At 52.3% G+C, this 12,654-nt stretch overlaps 1 protein-coding gene across 1 annotated transcript in view; it reads left to right on the forward strand.

The window, feature by feature from the left end:
• LOC144727795 (T-box transcription factor TBX20-like) overlaps positions 1 to 12,654 on the forward strand; it is a 45,218-nt gene that overhangs the window by 25,225 nt on the left and 7,339 nt on the right. Inside the window, 3 exon segments of the mRNA XM_078606907.1 lie at positions 3,713 to 3,871; positions 4,767 to 4,843; positions 10,712 to 10,869. Of these exon segments, the coding sequence (XP_078463033.1) occupies positions 3,713 to 3,871; positions 4,767 to 4,843; positions 10,712 to 10,869 (394 nt within the window).

The raw sequence follows: 12,654 nt of genomic DNA on the forward strand, positions 1-12,654 counted from the left end.
TTTTCCAGAGCTTGAGTTTAATATCATTGGGAGGTGGCGGATGGGGGTGGGGGGTGCATGAAAGGCATGGTTGGAGGCAAGGGGTGCGATGGAGGGGAGTGGTGAGTGTATATTTGTATGTTGAACTTCTTCCACACCGTACGTAGCCAACCATGTTAATTGGAGGTGCGGGGGAAGGACATTAAACTAAAAACAAAAAGCAATTCCAAAGAAGTGAATTTTCAATCGAGCTTTCAAAAAAATGTAGTCGGCAAGGGGCTAGAGATGATACATGTCAGAGCACCGAGCTGGTATCAATTTGAATTTGTGGATTTCAAACAGGGGCAAGCCACCAGTTAATAAACTGGGTTCTTAACATATTTGGGTTTTTAACATATTTAGCTTGCACTTAATTTGCCATTCTGCCAGCTTTGAGGTATACAAGAGCCTTGGTTCGCTAGCCCCGTGATGAACGCCGCTCTAACAGGGCGGCACGTGAGCGGGTGCAGCGCCAGCGGTGAGCACGGTTGGCTACGTACGATGCGAAAGAAGTTCAGCATGCATAAAAACTATGAAACATTTTATTTTATTTTACTAGGTAAGGCCCACTGAGCTGTATAGCTCTTTTTCAGATACGACCTGGCCACGAATAGTAGCTGACTCAACAAAGTGGCTAATTGCGTGGAAATTTATAACAGGCAAATTTATAGCAGCCAAATTTATAGCAGCCAAACACTGTGTTTGCATGTTTATAAATTTGGAGGGAAAAACCGGAAGACCCGGAGAAAAATCCCCACGACCACAGAGAGAGTGAGAGAACATGCAAACTCCAAATATACAGACGTCAAGATCGGGATCTAACCCACGACCTCCTGCATACCAGGCGAGGGAGTTAACATCTCTCCACCGCGGCGCCCCTTACATAGATACACCAAGTGTGGATTGGAAGCAATTGAGTTGATCTGTAGAAGTCGCTTTCCAGAGGCCGGCTGTCTGACACACACTGCATTTTGGTAGTGTCCCAAATGGAAATATATTAATTGCCGTGACGTGATTATGAAAGTCGCAACTGGAATATACTTCAATTAATAAAGACCAAACGAATCTTTAGTGCGTCCCCTTTGCTGAAACGAGCATGGGCCGGTACTCATCTCGGCTGACGGGAGGAAAAAATCAAACTCCACACAGTTAGCGCAATAACCTACCTGCTGTATCACATCACCGTTGGTGGATTCTGACCGATGATGAAAGTGTCCTTGTCAAGTCCATAGACTCTATAGCTCTACAATAACACGTTGCTCACTTTAAACGCAACCAATAACGGTGCCGATGGTCATTTGTATTCGAACTCCTGTGAGCAATGCGAGTGCTAAGTTAATCTGACGACGCACACTTCATAAGCAACATTAGCACGGGCGGTTTACCAATTGGGACGTGGGTCCTTAATCAGGCTCACTTACCACTGACATTCATCCACGAGCACTCGGGCAAAAAATATCTCCCGCCGAGCGCCGCCAGAATTAAAACGCGGCAATAAATTACGGCTCCGTGCGCGATTACAGAAACGTAAAACCTGCCTGCGGAGACTTGACGGGCGGTAACAAATGAACAGCATTTCAATCACGGCGCTTGACGTTTGCGCGGATTTTAACCCTCACCCATCCACTGACCCTCCCCCCCCATACCCGCTGTCTCAGGCTGTAATGAGATCACGATTGTGAGCGCCGCGCGCGTCTCTGCAGGAATATTTACGTTTCCCATTAGGCGCCGCCTTGCGCGCCTGGATAGCGGCCGGGTGGGAGGGGGCATCCTTTAGCGGGATTATTCCTGAGCTGGCTCAAGAGCAGGCGCGTCCAGTCCCGTATCATCCGATAACGCGCCGGGGAAATGGGATCAAAGAAATGGCATCTGCTCGCTTGAGGACACTGCGGATCCCACAAGGCCGAGGCATTGTGAGCCGATGTCACGAGCAATTTACTGACGCACGATAAATCTGGATACGTGGCACACGGCACGTTGTGTTGTGCTGTGTACAATATCCTGTGCAGAGAGCTCACCCCCCAGCTCACCCCCCCAGCTCACCCCCCCAGCTCAACCCCCCAGCTCACCCACCCAGCTCACCCTCCCAGCTCACCCCCCCAGCTCACCCCCCAGCTCACCCCCCCAGCTCACCCCCCCAGCTCACCCCCCAGCTCACCCCCCCAGCTCACCCCCCAGCTCACCCCCCCAGCTTACCCTCCCAGCTCACCCCCCCAGCTCACCCCCCAGCTCACCCCCCCAGCTCACCCCCCAGCTCACCCCCCCAGCTTACCCTCCCAGCTCACCCCCCCAGCTCACCCCCCAGCTCACCCCCCCAGCTCACCCCCCAGCTCACCCCCCCAGCTTACCCTCCCAGCTCACCCCCCCAGCTCACCCCCCAGCTCACCCCCCCAGCTCACCCCCCCAGCTCACCCCCCCCGCCCCGCCCCCACATTACGTAATGCCGCGCATTGTCCGGTTGATGTGAAATGTTACAATGAGTTATTAAAGTGTTTCATTTTGTAACTTATGCCAACTTTTTTATTGGCATAAGTGGCAGTTTGGCCAAAGAGGGAACTCCAAATAACAATGGTGCTCATATGTTTGGATTCGATTTTCGTTGCTGGTGCTGCGTTGGTTTCCACACATAGCGCACTGGACATGGCGACCTGAGTTCAATTCCAAGTGGCCATGATATTTGAACTGGTCCTGACCACTCCCTTCACCTACCCACTCTGGTCTTCATGTTAACGTATCTCCAAGCAATCTCCGCAAAACAGCAGAGCAGTGGATTGCAGAGGTGGGACAAAGTCATTGTTATGCAAGTCCAAGTCGAGTCGCAAGTCATCAAATTCATGACTCGAGTCTGACTCGAGTCCAAGTCACATGACTCGAGTCCACATCTCATAGGTGGGACAAAGTCATTGTTATGCAAGTCCAAGTCGAGTCGCAAGTCATCAAATTCATGACTCGAGTCTGACTCGAGTCCAAGTCACATGACTCGAGTCCACACCTCTGGTGGATTGACAAAGAGCTCTAAGTTACTTATTACTTTTTATCGTAAATACGTGTGTGGGCGGGAGTGTATGTACGTGCGTCTGTGTGTGTGTGCGTGTGGGAGATTTTTGTACTTGTATTTGTGGTGAGTGCATTGTGCTGTGAACCAGACGTGTGCGACCAGCATATATTAGAATCGGGTAATGTTTCTCTAAACAGGCAGGACCTTTCACCCCGGAGTGTTGCTGAGTGAGCACTGTTACTGAGACCACCCTTTAACCCTGTCACTGCTGCTCCTGCTGCTACTCTGATCCTGCCAGTGCCTCTGCTGGTGCTGCTGCTTCTGCAGCTACTGCTGATGCTTCTTCTGCAGCTACTGGTTCTTCTGCTGGTGCTGCCCCTGTTTCTGCTACTGTTGCTGCTTCTGTAGCTGCTGCTGCCTCTGCTGGTGCTACTGCTTTTGCTGCTGCTGCTTCTGCAGCTACTGCTGATGCTTCTGCAGCTACTGGTGCTTCTGCTGGTGCTGCCCCTGTTGCTGCTACTGCTGCTGCTTCTGCAGCTACTGCTGCTGCTTCTGCAGCTACTGCTGCTGCTACTGCTGCTGCTTCTCCAGCTACTGGTGCTGCTTCTCCAGCTACTGCTGCTGCTTCTGCAGCTACTGCTGATGCTTCTGTTGCCTCCACCATTTGTGTGACTCTCCTCCGTTGCTCATCTCCAGATAATCCTCAACTCCATGCACAAGTACCAACCGCGCGTGCACATCATCAAGAAGATGGACCACACCTCGTCCCTTGTCAACCTCAAGTCGGAGGAGTTCCGCACATTCGTGTTTCCAGAAACTGTCTTCACGGCCGTCACCGCCTACCAGAATCAACTGGTGTGTGCGTGTGTGTGCGTGTGTGTGTGCATGTGTGTGTGTGCGTGTGTGTGCGGTAGTGTAGTGGTTAGCGCGCTGCGCTATGAACCTGGCGACCCGGGTTCGATTCCCGCTCACGGCTAACACCAGTGACGATTATCTGAACCGGTCGTGGGCCTCCCCTAGGTCGACTCAGCCTTAAATGAGTACCTGGTGCGGTGTGTAAACATCGCCACTGGGGAAACAAAGGCGGTCGGGCGTGGTGCTGGCCACCCACCCCCTCGTGTACCGTTCCGAACTTCATAGGTGCTCGCTAACAGCACTTGTCCCTACAGTCTGTTAAGGCTGTACGGGGGATCTTTGTCTTTATCTTTGTGTGCGTGTGTGTGTGTGTGTGCGTGCGTGTGTGTGCGTGTGTGTGCGTGTGTGGGTGGGGAGCAGTGGTGCAGCTGTTGGCGCACTACAAAACCGCCCACCCGAGTTCGATTCCCGCTCACGGCCAACACCGGTGACGATTATCTGAACCGTCCTGGGCCTCCCTTAGGTAGACTCAACCTCAAATGATTACCTGGTGCGGTGTGTAAACATCGCCACTTGGGAGACAAAGGCGACCGGGCGTGTTGCTGGCCACCCACCCCCTCGTGTGCCGTGCCGGGCTTCAGAGATGCTAGCTCACAGCACTTGCCCCAAAAGTGTGTTAAGGCAACAGGAGGGAAGTTTGTCTTTATGTACGCATGTGCATGCGTTCAAAAAAGAGACCTACAGATGTTTCAAAGGACACTGCGAGTGGTGTGATAATTACCAGCATCCAATTCTTATCACGTCCCACATCATTAGTGAATGACGTCCACCTGATATAGATTGCCTCTCCTAGGTTTGACTAGGCCTTAACTTAGTACTGGGCGTGTCCCCACAGATCACGAAACTCAAAATCGACAGCAACCCATTCGCCAAGGGATTTCGTGACTCCTCACGCCTCAGCGACCTGGAAAGGTGAGTCTTTGGGCCGGTAGCACCACTTGACCCCGCCTGGCTATTCGATAAATGTATACATTTTTATTTATTTAACGTTGTGGTGCAGTACAGCATCTGTCGCAATAATAATTATAGTGACGACTTGTATAGCCCCGTAACGTGGCAAGATATTACAGTGGCACTTGGAGGGCTTATGAGAACTCATGACATACAACATATACGAATATAAAATAACTGCTTCTTGCACGCACGGTCCGATGCACGCATGGGTGAGTCGTAAGGAGACATTCCAATCGACAGATCAACGCTTTGCGTTACATCCCTGGTAAGCATATTGTTGATGCTCTTGGAATGTCCACAATCACAATCATTACCAAATGAATATATCTGCGGAGTGGTGGAGTGGTGGTTCAGCGCTTAGCGCAATGCACCCTGAACCCCGTGACCTGAGTTGGGTTTTCGGGCAGCAGTAAATCAGTGGCGAGTGGGAGCTGAACTGCTCCCGAACTGCTCCTGGGTACCATCCCGCATTGACCAGCACGGTGAAGTATGGTCAAACATATTCTTAGGTTTTTTCGGTAAAGTCACGTAGGTAAAAAATTAAAATTTTAATTAATAAAAGTAAAATATGGTCAAACAACTCTCACGTGGTGAGTTCTTCATCCAGCGGTGGAGACCCAGCCCTGTGCTCTGCCACTCTAGATCCCAGAAGCGTTGACTCTTTCTTGAACACGGCCATTATGAGTCCTCTCAGGATGAGTGATGGACAGAGGCACCCAGCCCTAGGGCTCAAACCCATGACCCAAGCAATTCCCGGTCAAGGGTCGTCTTAGCCAACGATGCTTATGTGGTATATAAAATGAGTACCACTTTGTGGGGGTTGACAGCGGTTGTCCTACTCACTCCTGCCAAAGCAAAGAAAGTCCACTGCTGATTCATTGCAACCAATGGGAATATGGTGAGTTGACAAATACTTTGACAATTGTGGGGTGTGTTTGTTGTTAAAATAGGTGGCCATGAGCCCACGAAGAGAGACAGTGCTTAAATCTAGTTCTCGTAGTGGTGCCAGCCAGAGGTGGGACAAAGTCATTGTTATGCAAGTCCAAGTCGAGTCGCAAGTCATCAAATTCATGACTCGAGTCTGACTCGAGTCCAAGTCACATGACTCGAGTCCACATCTCATAGGTGGGACAAAGTCATTGTTATGCAAGTCCAAGTCGAGTCGCAAGTCATCAAATTCATGACTCGAGTCTGACTCGAGTCCAAGTCACATGACTCGAGTCCACACCTCTGGTGCCAGCTCAATGTGTCAGACACGGCCATCACGAGTCCGCAGAGAGAGCATGCCAGAGAGACACCAAGCCCAGGACTCAAACCCGTCGTCTTCACGATGCCGGGCTCAGTGTTTCAGACACGACCATCATGAGCCCCCTAAGAGCGAGAAAGACACAGAGACACTCCGTCTAGGATTCAAATGCACCATTTTTCCGATGCCAGCTTGGTGTTGCTGTGGCGAGATGTTAACCTCCTCGCCCCGTACACAGGAGGTCATGGGTTCGATCCCGACCCTGACGCCTGTGTGTTTGGAGTTTGCGTGTCTCTCTCCCCGTGGTCGCGTGGATTTTCCTCCGGGTCCTCTGGTTTTCCTCTCCACATTTAGAATTAACGTCACGATTGCAGAGTATTTGGCCGCTGTAAATTTCCACACGATAAGCCCCACTTTGTTGGGCTATCATTTGTGATAGCCAGGTTGTTTGTGAAGAATAGCTACACAGCTCAGTTTTAGTGTTTTTCGTCTCAGACACGGCCACTATGAACCACCCCCCCCCCCATCCCAAGCCAGCCACGTGGCCAGCTCCAGGCCGTGCGCGATCGCCAGCGTTGGGGCCGACACTCTGCGGCCCTCTCGGCGCGCAGAGCCGAGAGGGCGCGCGAATGCAGCGCCCGGCAACCCCCCCACCACCCCCGCACACACCCGGAGGAGTCTGGGGCTGCCCATTGTGGAGAGGTCACGGCGGCTCCAGCCAGACTCGCACCGGCTACTCTCGTAATGGTTTTACGCGTCCCTCCCCGCGTCCGCGTGCAGCAGACGCGCGCGTCTCTCGGCGGCCCGGCGCGGCGCGGCGCGCAGGAGCCACAATGGACTAGGGGCAAACAATGCGCCGCGATATTGACCGTTTGGACAAAAAAATCCAAATAAAATGCACGTTTTTTTTTTCATTATTCATGAGCCACCGTCAGCGAAATTCAATAGCTGCTCACGAGGCATCGCTCGTGTTTGATACGGAGATCCATACCGGGAACAAAGATCATATGCCCGGTGCTCTGAAACGTCCAATTAAAACACTTTAGCAACATAAACAGGCACTCTGTCGCAGACATAAATCCACTCCTTCAGATAGAATATGTACGTACGGACGGACGCATGAGCTATCATTCCAAACTGACGTTGAGGAATTACATGTAGTGCAAAGCAACGATATGTTTACAAACTTGGAACGGTGGCATGGCGGTGAGTGCACTTGCGACCTGGGGTTCGATTCCCAGCCAAGGCTGACAGTGGCGAGTGATATCCGTGAGGGTCGGGGCCCCCTTCAGAAACACACACTGACTGACGTGGTGAAGTATAGTCAGACCAGCAATGTGTTCGGAGGCCTTCGTCCAGTCGTGGATTTCACAGAGAGCTGGAAACCATTATTTAGTTCAACAGAGTAAGTGCTATTATGTTGGCTGGACATTGTTTGATTGATGAAACGATTGAAATTATTTGTATGACGAGCCTGAGTTCGTTACCTTTTGATCTTATCCACAGCGTGAATTATTGGATAATGACTCAAACTTAAGCCTGGCCCGCAGCTATAGTGTGTGTACTGTATACTTGTAGGGATTAAAGTAAAAGGTGTCTCCCTGCTCGAACAGGTTGAGGGTAACGCTCAGCTCTGTTTAGTCTCGAGTCAAAGGTGGGATGGGAGCTCTACATTGCTATGGAAGGGCCATGTTTATATCAGTAGGAAAGTGTATAATCGTCATTATCATCAGCGGTGATCAATCCACCGCTGGATGAAATCCTCCCCCAGCTGTGGCCGTCTGTCACGGATCATGAAACATTTACAGTTGAAAAATGAATTGTTGCCAAATTTACAGCTGAGATAAGCACGGTTATAACATTAAGTTTTTGGTTGGGTTTAATTAATTACATTTATGGTCAATGAATTCATTTTCCGATGAGGGTAACCCCACATCGTCATCATCATAATCCCTCCAGGGTGTGTAAAATATGTACCACCTTGTGAGACACCTACACTTGGTGTAACAAAGCCAACGTTGGCTGCTGTTTTTAATAAAGGATGGACTGGTCCCTGTCATAAGAATATGGAATTGCCATCGCTGTGGGTCAGGACCAACGATGAGTGCCGCCAAACACTTTATTACGCACAAAGTTCTTGCCACAAATAATCCACAAGATCTTGCCGATCTCATCAAGGAGCATAAACTATCACGCAAACTCTCTGGTCATCCTCGCACCGGCTTTTGGCTAACCGTCGTACAAAGACGGCCACGACATCGCACGGCGCTTTCAGTTGCGCTTCTGCGGCCGTCTGGAACGCTCTTCCGGTAATAGGAAGCCACTGGAGCTATGCACTTTTAAATAATCTAGATTGAAAACGCGTTTATTTCTAAATGCTTTATGTGTTAAGTTTGTTGTCCTTCCCCCGCACCTCCGATTGGCACGGTTGGCTATGTACGGTGCGAGAGAAGTTCAGCACACACACGCACACATACGACACTTACCAGAGCACTTTGACCTTTACTTAAAAATGAAATTGAATTAAGTTTTTGCTGCTGTTGAGCGATATTCCCGAGGAAGGCAGAGAGCGCCTTGAAATGTCAACTCTTTCTGTTAATCTCGCCTCGCGTACGACACTCGCGATCAATACGCACGCCTTGCGCGTCTCCAATTGGCACGCAAGCACGCTTGCACGCACGCACGCACGCGCTCGGGGGAAAAAAAAACACTAAACCGAGAAAAAGAGGGAAACGATAACGGAAGCTCTTAAATGTTATTTTTGCTTACAGATTTGTCCGAGGCACTAATGGCTTTGGAGTAAGTCAATTTGATGGCCATTAGAATGCAAACGCGATTATTGTGGAGTCGGATGTCGGGCCGCGATTGCATTAGGGGAGCAGAGCTTGTTTTTAGTTCCAGAAAGCAATTCAGAGCCGCGGTCTCTGGGGGCACATTTACAGACGCAATGCTATTAGTCGTGCTTTCTGCCACACACAAAGACCAGTGTTTACCCCCTAATTTAGCCGGTGGGAAGATAAATGATAATTTGATGACTGCGCTATGACGGCGCATCTGCATCTGTCCTTAAGGAAGATGCGAATGTATTTGTTGTCTCTCGCTTGTGGGCCAACCAACCAGAGTTGGGGGTAAATGTCATGAGCGCCGGCGTACGTATCCAGTCCTGACGGGGGGGGGGGGGGGGGGTGCGTACGTTAGTGAGCGGCGGGGACGGGATGGGTGCAGTGGTTGGGCACGCTGCGCTCCGAGCCCGGGGAGCCCGAGTTCGATTCCACGCGACGGCTAACTTCAGCGGGCGAGTGGTGTCTGAAACGGCCCAACGGGTGGGACCAGTTCACCAAGGCGCAGTAGTGCGGCCGGCGTGGTGAAGTACGGCAAAACGATCCCCAATGATTGACGTGGCAATAGGGAGGGAGGCCTTCGTCCGGCGGTGGATTTGCAAAAGGTCTGTAAAAAAAGAGTCGTTCGTTGATTCTTTTATCCGCGATGTGTTCATTTGCGCGAAAGTTTCGATCAAATCCTGAAAGCGGCTGCCGTTGAAATAATTATTTCACATTCCTGTGGTAGGCGCAATTGGTCACAATTCCACATTCCTATGACGAGAGCAAGTTCGCAGCCAACACCAGTGACGATTAGGTCGACTCAGCCTCAAATGAGTACCCGGTACGATCTGTAAATATCACTACTAGGGAGACAAAGGCGGCCAGGTGTGGTGCTGGCCACCCACCCTGCCGTTTGAAGTGTCGGCCTTCATAGGTGCTCGCTAAGAGCCCCAACAGTTTGTTAAGGCAATACGGGGGATCTTTGTCCTTATCATGTGTAGATGCATGCATATGCATATTTGTGTAAGTTTGTGTATTACTTTAGTGTTAAAAATTTTCACCATGAATATCAAACTACTGTCTCGTAAATGTAAGCGTTTATTTCTGGCATTTGAAGTTTTATGGCAGCCATTGAACGTTTTTTTCTATGTCTGCTTTTTTTAAAAAGAGACGTGTGGTCTCAGTTGACTCTCACTTGGTCGTAAAGATTACTGATTGACGTGTGTGTGTTTGCGTGCGTGTGTGTAGGCATGAGCGTGTGTGTGTCTGTGTATGGGAGAGCGGCTCACGCTCACAGGCAACATCGGTGACGCATAATTGAACCAGTCCTGAGCATCCCGAAGGTAGACTGAGCATTAAATGAGTACCTGGTGTGGGTCCCTAAAAACATCGGCAATGGGGAAACAAAGACGGCCGGGTAGGGTGCTGCCGACTTGCCCCCTCGTGTGCCGTACAAGTCTTGGTCGGTGCTCGCGAACAGCATTTGCCCCAATAGTTTCTGTAGGCTACACGTGTGTTTGTGTCTGTGCGTGCGTAGAGCGCAGCAGTTAGCGGAATGCGCTTCGAACCTGGCCAGCCGAGTTCGATACCCGCTCACGGCCAACACCACTCACGATTATCTGAACCAGTTCTGGGCCTCCCCTAGGTCGACCCGGCCTCAATTTAGCACCCGGTGTTAGGTTGAAAACATTGCTCCGACGGTCCGTTAAGGATAACACGGGGTGGGGGATCTTCGTCTTTGTGCGCGCGTGCCAGCAGCGTGTACCTGGAGCGCGCGTGTGCGGGAGGCCCGGGCCGCGAGAGCGTCGACAGCCTCATCCAGAAGCACACGTACGCACGCTCGCCCGTGCGCCCCTACTCTACCAGCGGCGGCGACGACGACCTGGACGACGCGCAATGCGGCGCACCTCCACGCGGTTCGTGCGCTCGCTCGCTCGCTCGTTCAATAAACCTCCTGCTCACTCACTCACCCGTCCCACCTGCTTGCTTGCTCGCTCACTGACTCGCTCGCTCAATAAACCCCCTGCTCACTCACTCACTCACCCGTCCCACCTGCTTGCTTGCTCGCTCACTGACTCGCTCGCTCAATAAACCCCCTGCTCACTCACTCACCCGTCCCACCTGCTTGCTTGCTCGCTCACTGACTCGCACGCTCAATAAATCCCCTGCTCACTCATTCACTCACCCGTCCCACCTGCTTGCTAGCTCGCTCACTGACTCGCACGCTCAATAAACCCCCTGCTCACTCACTCACTCACCCGTCCCACCTGCTTGCTTGCTCGCTCACTGACTCGCTCGCTCAATAAATTCCCTGCTCACTCACTCACTCACCCGTCCCACCTGCTTGCTTGCTCGCTCACTGACTCGCTCGCTCAATAAATCCCCTGCTCACTCACTCACTCACCCGTCCCACCTGCTTGCTTGCTCGCTCACTGACTCGCTCGCTCAATAAATCCCCTGCTCACTCACTCACCCGTCCCACCTGCTTGCTTGCTCGCTCACTGACTCGCTCGCTCAATAAACCCCCTGCTCACTCACTCACTCACCCGTCCCACCTGCTTGCTTGCTCGCTCACTGACTCGCTCGCTCAATAAACCCCCTGCTCACTCACTCACCCGTCCCACCTGCTTGCTTGCTCGCTCACTGACTCGCACGCTCAATAAATCCCCTGCTCACTCACTCACTCACCCGTCCCACCTGCTTGCTAGCTCGCTCACTGACTCGCACGCTCAATAAACCCCCTGCTCACTCACTCACTCACCCGTCCCACCTGCTTGCTTGCTCGCTCACTGACTCGCTCGCTCAATAAATTCCCTGCTCACTCACTCACTCACCCGTCCCACCTGCTTGCTTGCTCGCTCACTGACTCGCTCGCTCAATAAATCCCCTGCTCACTCACTCACTCACCCGTCCCACCTGCTTGCTTGCTCGCTCACTGACTCGCTCGCTCAATAAATCCCCTGCTCACTCACTCACTCACTCACCCGTCCCACCTGCTTGCTTGCTCGCTCACTGACTCGCTCGCTCAATAAACCCCCTGCTCACTCACTCACTCACCCGTCCCACCTGCTTGCTTGCTCGCTCACTGACTCGCTCGCTCGCTCAATAAACCCCCTGCTCACTCACTCACTCACCCGTCCCACCTGCATACTCACTTTTCGAATCCCCTGCTCACTCACCTGCCCCACCTACTCGCTCACTCACTCACTCACCTGTCCCACCTGCTTACACACTCACTTTATGAATCTCCTGCTCACTCACCTGCCCCACCTACTTGCTCGCTCGCTCACTCGCTCAGCCACCTGGCCGCTCACTCACTCGCCCGCTCGCCTGACACGGCCCGGTGGTAGGGCGCCCGCCACTTGTCACAGAGTTCCGCGGTTTGAATCCGGCAGGCCGCCTCGGTTATTACTGCGGCTGTGTATCGCACACTTGCACTCACAACCTGTTTATCACTCACCTGCACTCGCATTTGTGTATCGCACACCTGTATGTCGCACACCTGTGCTCACCTGTGTATCACAGCCCTGCGCTCACTCCCCTACACTCGCACCCCTACGCCGACACCCCCTGCGCCAACAACTCCCCGTGCGCCAACTCCCCCTGCGCCAACTCCCCCTGCGCCAACTCCCCGTGCACTAACTCCCCGTGCGCCAACTCCCCGTGCGCTAACTCCCCCGGCTTCGCGCGTGCGATTTCAG

This window comes from Lampetra planeri, chromosome 26 (assembly GCF_965212315.1).
Source record: "Lampetra planeri chromosome 26, kcLamPlan1.2.h2, whole genome shotgun sequence".
Taxonomy (NCBI): Eukaryota; Metazoa; Chordata; class Hyperoartia; order Petromyzontiformes; family Petromyzontidae; genus Lampetra; species Lampetra planeri.